Source organism: Ammodytes marinus, assembly GCF_949987685.1.
Source record: "Ammodytes marinus genome assembly, chromosome: 9".
In the NCBI taxonomy this organism is placed as follows: domain Eukaryota; kingdom Metazoa; phylum Chordata; class Actinopteri; order Uranoscopiformes; family Ammodytidae; genus Ammodytes; species Ammodytes marinus.
In genome coordinates this window covers 11,092,040-11,105,561 of record NC_137213.1, presented here as the reverse complement: position 1 = coordinate 11,105,561, position 13,522 = coordinate 11,092,040, and the positions used below count along the sequence as shown (strand labels likewise).

Genomic DNA, 13,522 nt, shown 5'->3' with positions numbered 1-13,522 from the left:
AAAAATATATCTTCTACAGTTTTTTCAAAAACTGGATGAAATGTCAACAGTGAGTATATGATTAATTTATTACCTGACACATTTCTTGTTTTATTCACATAGGTGGTGGCAGAAGTTACAGTCAGTGCTGAAGCTGCTACTATCGTGAAGAATGAGGTGCAGATTGTTAAGGATAAAGCCCTGAAAATTGTGGAAGGAATTGAGAAAGAGAAAGCTTATGCAGAGGAGAAACTTGAGGCTGCTAGGCCAGCTTTGGAAGAGGCTAAAAGTGCACTTAATGTAAGATTTTAAATACTTTTTTGTCTGTTTATTTACACTCATTTTGTGTACTACATGATATTCCTAAAAATATTTTTCAGACCATCAAGCCTGCTGACATTGCCACTGTGAGAAAATTGGCCAAGCCTCCACATCTGATAATGAGGATTATGGACTGCGGCCTACTTTTATTCCAAAAAAAGTTGGAAACTGTCACTATTGATCCAGAAAGGCAATGCATTAAGCCATCATGGGGAGATGCACTGAAGGTTAAACATTATGTTATTAGTTTTTTCATGGTTGTCATTCTTCACCAATAGGGCCCTACTGATATATCGGCCGGCCGATTTAATCGGCCGATTATAGCACATCTCTGAAAAATCTGCTATTTTTTGCAGATTATTTTTTAATTATTTTTTATTTATTTTTTTTATTCAAGCAATCATGTTGAGTGAGATGCATTGCTGCCCCGGAAGTAGCCTACATGCATAGCATTAAAGTTATAGTCTATTAACAGCAGCAGCAGGTGTGTTTCCCACTTGACAGTTCCCCCTGACACCAATAGCAGAGTCATTGGTCATCTTTTAACTGTTAATATTAATTGATGTAAATTATATAGTACGTTAAGACACTTAACATCATACATATAAAAAATCATACTTATAAAAAACAAAATACAGACAAATTAAAGATAAGGTTTGGAATGGAGTCAGGTGTAATTATGCTTTCTTATAGAGGTGAGTTTTGAGTTGACTTTTGAATGAGTTTATCTAGTCTGAGATGCTGATGTTTGGAGGGAGGGAGTTCCAGAGGGTTGGTGCAGTTACATAAAATGCTTAATGTCTGAGTTTAAAAATGCATCATGTAACTTTAGACATATTTGTAACACTTTTTTTTTAGATAAATAAATAATAATAATAATAATAATACATTTTATTTCGAGGCGCCTTTCAAAGGCTCTCAAGGTCGCCTTACATTCAAAGAAATTCAATAACATATACTGTTTAAAAGCAAGGTACACAAATATAATTAAAAACAGTTTAAAATAAAATGAAAAGTTCCTGTACACCTATCGATAGTAACAAGTATTTATATATATTTAAGGGTTCAAAAATGTTAATTTTTTCAATATATGTTTTGGGGATTTAAAAAAAAAAAAGAATCGGCCGATTTAATCGTTATCATAATTTTTCTCTGAAAATAATCGGCATCGGCACTCAAAAATCCATATCGGTCGGGCCCTATTCACCAATAACTCGCACTCAGCACATTTGAAGGGCTTTCTGAAAAACAATATTGAGAGATATGATTGTTGTATGTCTGTACAGTAAGTTCCAGCTTATGTATAGCATAAATAATCATTCACCAAAAATGATCAACATTGTGAGGTTACTAAAGGCTCCCTTTTGTAATTTTTATTCTTGTCTACTCTTCAGCTTATTAGTGCTTCTGGTTTTTTGAACAACCTGCAACAGTTCCAAAAAGACAAAATTAATGAGGAAACTGTAGAACTGCTGCAGCCGTACTTTGAAATGGATGATTACACATATGAAAATGCCAAGAAAGTGTGTGGTAATGTAGCTGGTTTGCTTCAATGGACCCGGGCTATGGGCACATTTTTTGGCATCAACAAAGAAGTGCTGCCACTCAAGGTAAAGTTAATCTTTGTCAAAGCAGTTAATATTATTTGGGGTTTACAACTTTCTACTTAAAACTGCATGTTTTAGGTGGTTCACGTTCATTTTAGAAATTAATTGTAGACATATAATGACGCTAAAAAAAAAGAAATACTGCCTTCATTTTAATTCCAACTGCTCTACCCTTTTTCGCTAATTGAAATTCAAAGTTCTTTGTCTGTGTATAGGCTAACCTGGCAATTCAGGCAGTCCGGTTTAAAGTGGCTAATGCTGAGCTAAACACAGCAGAGGCTCTGCTTGATGAAAAGCAAGCAGAGTTTGACAAAGTCAAGGCCAAATGTGATGCTGCTATGAAAGAGAAGCAGGTTTGGGTTAAACTTATAAAACATTGTACAACACAAACAATATACTTTATATTATGTTAGAAATTGAAATTGTGAATCAAATAAATATCTTGTTCTTAGGACTTGTTGGATGATGCATTGATGTGTAAGAATAAAATGGAGGCTGCATCTGCACTTATTGATGGACTTAGTGGAGAGAAAATTCGTTGGATAGAGCAAAGCAAAGAATTTAAATCACAGATCAACAGGTAAGTAAGAATAATTTAGTTTTTAAAAATGTATATTCTAAGGGACACTTTATTCTTAATAACATAATCTTCAGTGTTTCATGGGGGATTTGCTTTTTTCTTCTGTTCTTCTCGGCAGACTTGTGGGTGACGTGCTCCAGCTCACTGGCTTCCTGTCTTACTGTGGGCCATTTAACCAGAGTTTCCGTGAAATGTTGTTAAAGGAGATCTGGGAGAAAGAGCTCAGGAGCCACAAAATCCCTTTTACAGAAAACCTTAACCTCATTATTGCCCTAGTGGACCCTCCCACTGTAAGAACAACACAAACTTCATTTTAATTCAACCTAATTTCTAGCTGCATAAGAAGTTACTCATGTAAAAAACCTAATTTATGCCCATCTTTACACTTTAGATTAGTGAGTGGAACCTTCAAGGTCTTCCAGGAGATGACTTGTCTGTTCAGAATGGCATCATTGTCACAAAAGCAACAAGATATCCCCTTCTCGTCGATCCCCAGACTCAGGGGAAGTCTTGGATTAAGCGAAAAGAAAAGGATAATTCATTCCAAGTAAATGGTCAAATGCTGTGTATTTCTGCCATTTTCACCCAATTTGTTGTTTTGGTAACACATGGTATAGAAATAATCTGTGTCTCTTTCAGGTGACATCACTCAACCACAAGTTCTTTCGCTCTCATATGGAAGACTGTCTCTCCATGGGACGCCCTCTGCTTATTGAAGATGTAGCTGAAGAGCTGGACCCTGCCCTTGACAATGTCCTTGAGAAAAACTTTATTAAATCTGGAACCAGTTTCAAGGTATTCAACTGCAATACCATCTTGAAATCAACAATATAACTGTAAAAAACATTTCATCTTGAATCCTTGAATTTGTCTTTTGTAGGTTAAAGTGGGAGACAAAGAGGTAATTGTGATGGATGGTTTCCAGCTCTATATAACCACCAAACTGCCTAACCCAGCATACTCCCCAGAAGTCAGTGCCAAGACATCCATAATTGATTTCACTGTAAACATGAAGGGCCTGGAAAACCAGCTACTTGGTCGTGTCATCCTTAGAGAAAAATATGTAAGTGTTAGTTTTTTGGTTAAAAGGATAACATTAAATGGTGATAACAGCCCAACAATCCAATGACCTAGTAACACAGTGTGTAATGAGCATCGCAGCACAGCCTCCAACTGAGTCAGTTATGTCAGGCTTTCTGAATCCTGTTGCATGTATTATTGATCATGCCTCAGGTGTCACATGGCTAACAAGTTATAATAGTTATTTCTATTATTTTATCAGGAACTAGAGGCAGAAAGATTGAAACTTATTGAGGATGTTACTGCCAATAAGAGAAAAATGCAGGAGCTGGAAGACAACTTGCTGTACAAACTCAGCAGTACAAAAGGTACAGTTACTGGTGTAGGTTGATGCTATTTTTTCTTTGTTTTTTTGTTTTTTCAAAGAAGCAAAGCTAATGAATTTATATATTTCTCAAAATGAAAAAATCTCTCCTTATGTGTTATGAAAGGTTCCTTGGTTGATGATGACTCCATGATTGGCATTCTGATTACAACTAAGCAAACTGCTGCTGAAGTTAGTCTCAAGCTTAGTGTTGCAGCAGATGCAGAGTTGAAAATCAATATAGCTCAAGCAGAGTATCGTCCGGTTGCCTCCCGAGGCAGCACTCTTTACTTCCTCATCACAGAGATGAGCATGGTCAATGTCATGTACCAGACCTCCCTGGGTCAATTCCTTAAAGTCTTTGACCTGTCACTGCTAAGGTATGGCTTCACCATAACTGTTTGAAGAAGTATGTATGAAAAATGTAGGGCTGTGTTCGGAAAGCCATACTAGCTTCCTAAATCCTACATACTCGCCATCTATATACTACATACTGTCAAAGATCGATTGTGTATGCGAGGTGCGTCGAAACGTTTTCAGTTGAAGTATACTCAAGCAGTAAAGAATTTCTTCTTCTTATAAGATTCAGGCCGTGTAGACGCTGTTTAGCGTATAACCGCCCTCCACAGGTTATATACAATCCTGTGTTCATCATCTGTGCGTTAGACCTCTTGTTTTATAATCTAAGTAGGTCTATCTTTAAGAACACTAATCACGTTTCGTGACGACTCAGTAATGAAACTGAAAGTAGTAGGGATGGGCGTGAGTAATCGAGTACTCGAGTACTCCTCGTTTCAAATGAACTCGATTGGTGGATGAGGAAAATCGATTTTTTTTTATTTAATTTGTTTTAAGTGTCTGTAGCCTGTAGGCTGGCCCTATTTTAAAATGTTATACACGTGTAAAAAAACGACACAAAACGGATAAAATATAGTTTAACAAAATTAAATATTTTGATCCAAGTGAAATAAACTGAGCGTTGTGTCAAACAGCAACCGCAAATAACTGCCACCTCCGTGCAGCGCAGCCAGTGTGTGGTCTCCACATCACCGCGGAGCTGAATGCGGTGCTGGAAAACTTATATTGTAAAACTAAATATTGTACTTTGGGTTTTTACTAGAAACTGTTTTCAAGGTATCTAATGCCTTGTTTCCGCAGAGCGGGCCGGGTCGGAGCCGGGTTACGCTAAATCTGGTGGTGTTTCCACCGCCGGCCCTTTATGCCTCGTTTCCACCGAGTAGAGCGGGTCGGAGCGGAGCGGCTCAGAGCGGGACAGCTCACTTTTAAGAATCTCGGTGTTGTTTCCACCGCCGACCCTACCCTTATTGGTAGGGCGGGGTTTAGGCTGGACTGCGATAGCCGCCGCCAGATTGTGGGTCAAACTATCGGGCTGTGGAACAACTGTGGTCAAGCCAGCGGTCTCTTGTTTTTGCTTGGTCAAACCAGCCGCTTCTTTATTCATTCCCCCCTGTGTTGTGAGCACAGAGACGGCTCGATGCAACTGATAAGAGACGATGAGCGAACAGCGCTGGCTGCGGCAGCTACGTGACATCGTAGCAGTGGGACACAGTGTAGCCAACTGGTTCATTTAATGACGAGGAAAAACACCACACAATAAACAGTGCCGCGCTCACATTGTCGCCAAAACTCTCTTCACTCTAGCCGAGGTGACTACAAACGGCGGAAATGATTCAAACCAGCCGCTTCTTTATTTATTCCCCGTGTTGTTGTGAGCGTGTATTTACTACTATCTATGGCGTAAACACACAGAGACGGCTCGGCGCAACTCACAGAGACAGTGAGCGAACAGTACTGGCTGCGGCAGCTACGTGACTATGGGACACAGTGTAACCAACTGATTAATTTATTGACGAGGAAAAACACCACACAATAAACAGAGCTGTGCTCACATTTTCGCCAAAACACAAGACTATCTTCACTCTTGCCGAGATGACTACACATGGCGGAAATGATTCTTCCGACCAATCAAATGACGGCTCTGCCGTTTCGGCACCCTTTCAGGCGGCCAGTACCCCTACGGAGGAGTACTGAGATTTGGAGCGGCTCAGAGCGGTTAGGTGCGCTTAAACCGTACCCTACCCAACTTTTGGCAAGTGAAAAGCCAAACTACCCGGACCGAACCGCTCCGATCCGACCCGCTCTACTCGGTGGAAATGAGGCATTAAAGAAGCCAGGCTGACTTCGGGCACATTCACTCCGAGCCAACGACAGTTAAGAAGCCTTTATTATGGAATATGGGATTGAGATTCAAAAGCCGACCGGTGTAACATTCCGTTAACGAGGAATTAGTCGCGGTAGGCTAAAAGTATTTATAGTCACAGACACGGGTGAGCATTACGCGGTATACAACTACTAGTTCTACTGCTTTGGTGAGTTATTTATCTATGTATTTAAATTATAGGACAATCATTTTATTGTATTTGCTGCCCTTCTTATTTTAAATGGTGTCTTTTTTGATTGTTAGCCAACTACAACCCATGCTTTTTTTTCTCTTTTTTTTCTCCCCACCTCAGACTCGATCGGTTTAAATTGTGGCCCGCCTATTTAATTACTTTCAGTTAGGAAAATGTGTTTTAAACTTGTGGAAAATAAATCCTTACAATCATATGGTAACTGTGACTGTTTTACAATAAGCATTAAGCGCTGGGTCTTGGCATTATTGCGCTGCACCGTTATTCTGCAGACAGGTGCGCTGCATTCTAAAAATAGAAAAAAGTTTAACGAGGAATCGATTGATCCTCGAGGAATGCAAGCGATCACTCGAGTAGCGAAAACACTACTCGTGCCAATCCCTAGAAAGTAGATATAATAATATCGCTAATAGCCTAAATACAATAAACAGTAACATGGCACACTTATTTTTAGGTAAGCTCTAATTGATTATTCATTTATTTTTTCACACGTTTGTTTTGAGGCAGAGGATCCCTCCGAGGCTTTCTGTCCGGCTCATCAGACAGCACTCAGCTGTCCACTCAGTGCGGGTAGAATTGACCCAGTGCATTGTGGGGGGGTTGAGTAGGAAAAGTATCCAATCGATCCATACCCAAAATCTTCCCGGGAAGTTAGTATTCATCCAGGAATTTCTCGCATACCCAAACTCGCATACCCAACCGTCACATACTCAAATTGAAGTCAAAATTAGTATGAGTAGGACGTTAGTATGGCTTTCCGAACACAGCCTAGGTGTTCGTTTTCATGATGAAGCATAGGGCTGTAATGGCTTTTGCTCTTTTCTAACTACCAACACATTTCTCTTAAAATAACTTAAATTAAACATAAAAGATGGTAATGGTAAATGTATCGCTGTAGAAAATAATCGTCTTAGTCACAGAAATGCCAGTTTGTTTCTTAGCACTCTTCACCTGAGTCATTGTATCACCTTGTTGTACTCTCTCATCTTTGTGCTATTGTTACTTTCATGAATATGATTTTGTAGGTCTGAGAAGTCCTCTAAAACTCAGAAGCGCATTGCAAACATCATTGAATATCTGACCTATGAGGTGTTCAGATACACAGTAAGAGGCCTATATGAAAACCACAAGTTCATCTTCACACTCTTGCTGGCCCTCAAGATTGACCTGCAGAATAACAAAATAGAGCATAACAAATTTCAGATTCTTATTAAAGGTAAGATAATGATCACTGTGAGTTAAAGTTAATGCCCCTTTTTGTTACAGCATCCTAAAACAATATAACTGATTTGGAATACAAATAGGTGGTGCAGCTCTTGACTTGAAGACCTGCCCCTCAAAGCCTTTCAGTTGGATCTTGGATATGGTATGGCTAAACTTGGTGGAACTCGGCAAATTGCAACAATTCTCTAACCTCATAACCCAGGTGAGATAAAGTTCCATGGATCATACACCTGAGGATACATTTACACGACAACGGTATCACTAAAACCGGAAAACGTTTTTAAAAACTTCTGCGTTTAGACAACAGTGTTTTGAATACGCTCCACATGCACACGGATCTGCAAAAGGGACTTCAGTCGTCCTAGTATGCTTGCCAGGCCAGTTGTTGGCGCTGACACTTTTTAGTACATAGCCCTTCCGGTGCAATTTGCCGCATGTAAACAATCCATCTCCATCTATGGTCACTGCTGATCACAGTAACGGTGCAGAAGAGACACCATGCAGCAAATCTGAACTTTGTGGGAGGAGCAAGATAACAACACAAACACAGCGTGGTAATCTGCTACTCAGTTTATGTTGTGTTCTAACTTGCGTGTGGCTATTTCACTGCAAATGTAATATGCATGTGCGAAGTGGAGCCATGATGTCATCGTTTACACAGGGAACAGCCCTAGTTTACATGGTGACGCTGGAGTTGCATATTCAAAATATTCCAATCTGGAATCACTCTGGATTTTAAGAGTTTACGTTTTCAGCCCCCCCACGCTTGTGTCATGTAAAGGAGTGGCCCAAAGCGTACAAATATGTTGCGTTTATGTTGACTAGTTGCAGTGTAAACAACCCCTGAATCCTCCATTAAGGAATGTACACACTGCTCGCGATGCTGCAGTATTACATACAAAGTCAATGTACATGCGCATCTACACGCGTTTGGGCATCAAGCGGAGCAATAAATGCGTTTGGCACGGCGCTGTGATTAGGGGAAATGTTGATTAGGGGAAATAAAATACAGTAGCTGGAGGAAATCGATGCGCTATAGAAGCGTTACACACGATGGACGCAATTCTCCAAATATGACCCATATATGATCAAGTAGAGCGTCAGTAGCGTTACGTGCGACAACCATTGCGTGCAGTCTGTATGTACCTTTTAAAGTGTTCTTATCAGTTGTTGCTATTGACATTTGTTAGGTGTCTCAAAATGGGAAATACTGGAAAGCGTGGGTAAATCTTGATGCCCCAGAGGAAGGGGTCATTCCAGATGGATACAATGCCCTTGATGTCTTCCTAAGACTTCTGCTAATAAGGTTATATCCTGCCTACAGTTATGTTGCTTATGTGTTCAGTTACACAATATGGTATATAATACAATATTCTTACTTGCTATTTTTTTCACAGGTCTTGGTGCCCTGACCGTACATTGGCTCAGGCCACAAAGTATGTAGGAGAATCCTTGGGCATGAGATTTGCTGAGCCGGTCATCTTGAACCTTCACTGCACATGGGAGGAGAGTGATCCTCGCACACCTCTAATTTGCTTCCTCTCGATGGGCTCAGATCCCACTGAGCAAATTGAAGCACTTGCTAAGAAACTTACACTGGGTTAGCTGTACTGCCCTATTTTAAACTCATAACTTTTATAATCTTTTAATTTTAACTCTGAAGTAATTGACATGTGCTGCATGTTATGATCCCAAATGTGTCTTATAGAATGCAGAGCCATATCCATGGGGCAAGGGCAAGAGGTGCATGCACGAAAGCTTGTAGCGACATCAATGTCACAGGTGTGTATTGTAATCTAAATGAATGAAGTAGTACATTCTATGGATGAGTGCATTCAAAGGCAAAAAACAGACTATTTCACTTAAATGTTGGCCTCTGCATATTTTGTAGGGAGGATGGGTCCTTCTGCAAAATTGCCATCTTGGCCTCGATTTTATGGAAGAGTTGCTAGAAACTATCACAACTGCAGAGACCATGCATGATACTTTCAGGGTGTGGATCACTACAGAACCGCACGATTATTTCTCCATTACACTTCTACAGGTGATATTTTACTAAGGTTTTATGTAAGGTGTTATACATTTATTTATTTGTGTATATTTATTTCCTGACCTAACCTTTAAAAATAGTGTTATATGGAGTTCTTGTACAAACTAAGAGCACATTTTTCTCACCTTTTTACCTGTAGTCTTCTATCAAGTTTACCAATGATCCACCCCAGGGAATACGCGCTGGCTTAAAACGAACTTTTACAGGAATTTCACAGAATCAATTGGAAGTCAGCAACCTTCCCACATGGAAGCCTTTGTTGTACAGTGTGGCCTTTCTTCACACTGCTGTGCAGGTACTGTCCATTCCAAGGTCATTGAAAATGTAACAGAGCTTTATTTGACCCTATAGAAATACTGTATTTACCTCTTATTTAGCCCTACTTGTTATTAATGTTGTTATTTGGGAAAAATAATGAATTACTATGTTGTCATTCCATTGCAATTTTGCCATTCAGGATGTAATGTAAATAGTCGTCTACTAGAAATGTCTTCTGAATATATAACTCAGCATTGTGCATTCCCAAAAAGGAAGTAAAAATAACAATACTATATGTAAAGACTTTCTGAGGTTTCCTTTACGAAATTGCGAGCCGATGCATTACCTTGCTATTTCTTTAGTATGTATTGTTTATGTTTGTTTGTTTTTAGGAAAGACGCAAATTTGGACCATTAGGTTGGAACATACCGTATGAGTTCAACTCTGCTGATTTCACTGCAAGTGTTGAATTTGTTGAGAAACACTTGGATGATTGCGGCCCCAAGAAGGTGAGGGTTCTGCAAGAGTGGTCTAACTTTAAAGGTTTTCTTGTCATATGACTTAATATTTTGTTCTTTTCCCTCACAGGATGTGTCATGGGTCACTGTACGATACATGTTAGCTGAGGTGCAATACGGAGGAAGGGTGACAGATGACTATGATAAACGCCTACTCAAGTGTTTTGCACGCGTAATAATCCTATTTCTTCTCAATCATTGGTTACATCTCCTTGATTAATACATTTATTCATTTTCTTTACAATACAATATGATAATTGCTCTATTATTGCAGGTGTGGTTCAGTAAAAAGATGTTTGACCCAGCATTTTGCTTCTACACGGGCTACAAAATTCCACTCTGCAAGACAGTGGAGGAGTACATGGAAAACATTCAGAATTTACCCACTGCGGATTCCCCCCAAGCATTGGGGCTGCATCCTAATGCTGATATCACGTGAGGAATCATCCTTAAACAATTAGCCATATAGATAGTGTTTTTATTATGTATAGCATTATACTGAATAATGAATTGTGACTTAAACTATAATGTGTAATATTATTTATATCATAGCATTTATGCTTCTGTTCTATGTTTTCTAGGTATCAGACGAATACATCTGCTGAAGTGCTTACCACAATCACTAATATCCAGCCCAAAGAAGGCGGAGGGGGAACAGGAGAGACTCGGGAGTCTATTGTTTACAACATGGCAGCGGACATGTTGGAGAAACTGCCCCCTAATTATGTGCCACATGAGGTCAGTTTGTGTTATCATAAGGGGTTTAAGTTTTTAAGTTATTTCTCATTCTGGCACCAACTAATATCTTAACTTCAACTTTAATTGGTTAGGTCAAAGCCAGGCTGTTGAAGATGGGAGCTTTCAACCCAATGAACATCTTCCTAAAACAGGAGGTGGACCGAATGCAAAGGATCATCAGTGTGGTGCGCATTAGTCTGACTGACCTGAAGTTGGCCATTGATGGTACTATCATTATGAGCGAGGTCAGATTACAGATTAATTCCCATACTTACTCTAATACACTTGCACTTACTGTTAGCTGTACTGTTTTTTCCTAAAATGCTAACTTCAGTGCTTTTTAACTTACTTTTAAACACAATTGTAACATTTTCTTTCTAATTAATACATCTTCTTAAACAATATTTTCATTATGGTTTAAAATGCTGCCAAAACTCCTGATCTGTACTTGACTTCTAGAACCTCCGTGATGCCCTGGATAATATTTTCGATGCCCGTGTGCCAAGTCTGTGGAGGAAAATCTCCTGGGATTCTTCCACCCTGGGCTTTTGGTTTACAGAACTTCTGGAGAGAAGCAAACAGTTCAGTAGCTGGGTGTTTGAGGGAAGACCCAAAACCTTTTGGATGACAGGATTCTTCAACCCACAGGGTGAGTAACAGGTTTTTCAATAACAAGTTATTATAAAACTTATCTATAACAATAAAAACAATAGACATTAAAGTGTTTGTAATAATGTTTAAATCGATATAGTTTTGAGCTTAAAGTAGAATAAATGAATCAACAGCATAATCCAGATTGATAAAGACATGTTGAGTTTGTCGATGGTAAAATGAGCTAACATTTTCTGAATCTAGCAAATGTCACCAGTAGCTGGCTTTGAATTGATATCAGACTTATGCAAATAATGTATTTCCTGGTGAATGTTTGCAGGGTTCCTAACGGCTATGAGACAAGAAGTAACAAGGGCAAACAAAGGTTGGGCTCTGGACACAGTCACCCTGACCAACAAAGTGCTGAAGCAGGCGAGGGAGGAGATCACTACCTCGCCTATAGTAAGTCAATAAGCATGGAAATACTAATAGTGAACCAACTAACAACATTAGTGGGACATTTCACTGAGTATGACAATATTGTCTTCTCATTCTGATAGTGAACAAATTATTTATTTCCGTGAAACATGCAATAATCTGTCACTGATCGCCTTTCTTCAACAGGAGGGAGTGTATGTTTATGGCCTGTACCTGGAAGGCGCCTCCTGGGACAGGAAGAACATCTATCTTGTCGAGTCCTCTCCCAAAGTGCTATTCGCACTCTTGCCTGTCATTCACATGTATGCTATTAACTCCACTGCCCCTCCGGATCCAAAGATGTATGTCTGCCCAGTCTACAAGAAACCAAGACGCACGGACCAGAATTACATCACAGCTGTGGTGTTGCAAACTCTCCAGTCACCAGACCACTGGATCATGCGTGGGGTGGCCCTTCTCTGTGACATCAAATAAAGGATAGATGCATGTCTTTCTTAATGTGTAATATTGTCTAAAATAAATGGAGCATGGATTTATTAAGAAAGTGGAGTAACTAACTATGATTGACGGATGGTAACTCCTATCATATGAGCTTTGACAGTCATTTGGCCAATCAGATCCAGTATTTGTCATTGAGGGGCGGTCACCTCAGTCTGCAGTAAAGTTGACTTTTTTGTTCCTCTCCGAGTTATCGGAGCGTGCAAGTAGCCGCAGTGTTTTTATTTTATCGTGTTAATGTGCCTACTTAGTTTATGTGAATAACCTTTTATAAATAAATTCACAGAGTTTGCCAACCGTTGTTTAACGGCCGTTTGCATTGATGTATGCTCGCGCTGATTAACTGCCGCGATTTGCGGATTGTCACTGCAGATTACCGTCACCTCAAGTTAATAATGTGCTTTTGGCTATTGCTGTTTTCACAGTTTTTAGAAGGTGCATGGTGTTCTGGCCGACACACCTGAGGTGAATGTAGTGATTATAGCAGATCAGAGCCGAAACTACACACTCACCTGTTTCCTCCACTATTGTCATATTTTGCACCTTATGTTCCAGCACACAACTGAGAGGTGTGTGCGTGTGTGTGAGCGTGAACACAAGAGAAACTATGGGTGACTACAGAGTGTATTTGTATGTGTTTTATTAATGGTTGTGTAGCAAAGATAATGCAAATCCTGTTTAAGGCAATTTGGTGATTGATTTGGGGCTCCATGTTATTTTGTGTCTTATTTAATGCTGGTTTTTGCCAGCATTTTTAACCGTTTTTTCTTAGTTGTTTATACGTTTTTCTTGGTAAATAAGATAAGAAGAAAAAGATTAAGCTCTTATTTAGACAGGCGTTCTATTATACACAGACCAATGTATCTCTTGCTTGTTGTGGCTGATTTCTGGAAAAAGCAATGTG

General features: G+C 39.5%; 1 protein-coding gene across 1 annotated transcript in view; it reads left to right on the top strand.

Annotated features, from left to right (window-relative positions):
* Positions 1 to 12,594, top strand: part of LOC307255338 (dynein axonemal heavy chain 8-like) — a gene marked incomplete at both ends in the record, with an annotated part of 51,110 nt that extends 38,516 nt beyond the window's left edge. Inside the window, 26 exons of the mRNA XM_080034019.1 lie at positions 103 to 279; positions 360 to 527; positions 1,695 to 1,910; positions 2,123 to 2,260; positions 2,360 to 2,487; positions 2,606 to 2,777; positions 2,879 to 3,034; positions 3,127 to 3,282; positions 3,368 to 3,550; positions 3,770 to 3,875; positions 3,999 to 4,251; positions 7,329 to 7,519; positions 7,608 to 7,729; positions 8,718 to 8,833; positions 8,925 to 9,127; positions 9,236 to 9,309; positions 9,419 to 9,571; positions 9,717 to 9,872; positions 10,228 to 10,344; positions 10,424 to 10,525; positions 10,628 to 10,788; positions 10,935 to 11,091; positions 11,184 to 11,336; positions 11,551 to 11,740; positions 12,023 to 12,144; positions 12,307 to 12,594. Coding sequence (XP_079890145.1) covers positions 103 to 279; positions 360 to 527; positions 1,695 to 1,910; positions 2,123 to 2,260; positions 2,360 to 2,487; positions 2,606 to 2,777; positions 2,879 to 3,034; positions 3,127 to 3,282; positions 3,368 to 3,550; positions 3,770 to 3,875; positions 3,999 to 4,251; positions 7,329 to 7,519; positions 7,608 to 7,729; positions 8,718 to 8,833; positions 8,925 to 9,127; positions 9,236 to 9,309; positions 9,419 to 9,571; positions 9,717 to 9,872; positions 10,228 to 10,344; positions 10,424 to 10,525; positions 10,628 to 10,788; positions 10,935 to 11,091; positions 11,184 to 11,336; positions 11,551 to 11,740; positions 12,023 to 12,144; positions 12,307 to 12,594 — 4,158 coding nt within the window. The remainder of the gene's footprint in view (positions 1 to 102; positions 280 to 359; positions 528 to 1,694; positions 1,911 to 2,122; positions 2,261 to 2,359; positions 2,488 to 2,605; positions 2,778 to 2,878; positions 3,035 to 3,126; positions 3,283 to 3,367; positions 3,551 to 3,769; positions 3,876 to 3,998; positions 4,252 to 7,328; positions 7,520 to 7,607; positions 7,730 to 8,717; positions 8,834 to 8,924; positions 9,128 to 9,235; positions 9,310 to 9,418; positions 9,572 to 9,716; positions 9,873 to 10,227; positions 10,345 to 10,423; positions 10,526 to 10,627; positions 10,789 to 10,934; positions 11,092 to 11,183; positions 11,337 to 11,550; positions 11,741 to 12,022; positions 12,145 to 12,306) is intronic.
* Positions 12,595 to 13,522: the final 928 nt, after the last annotated feature.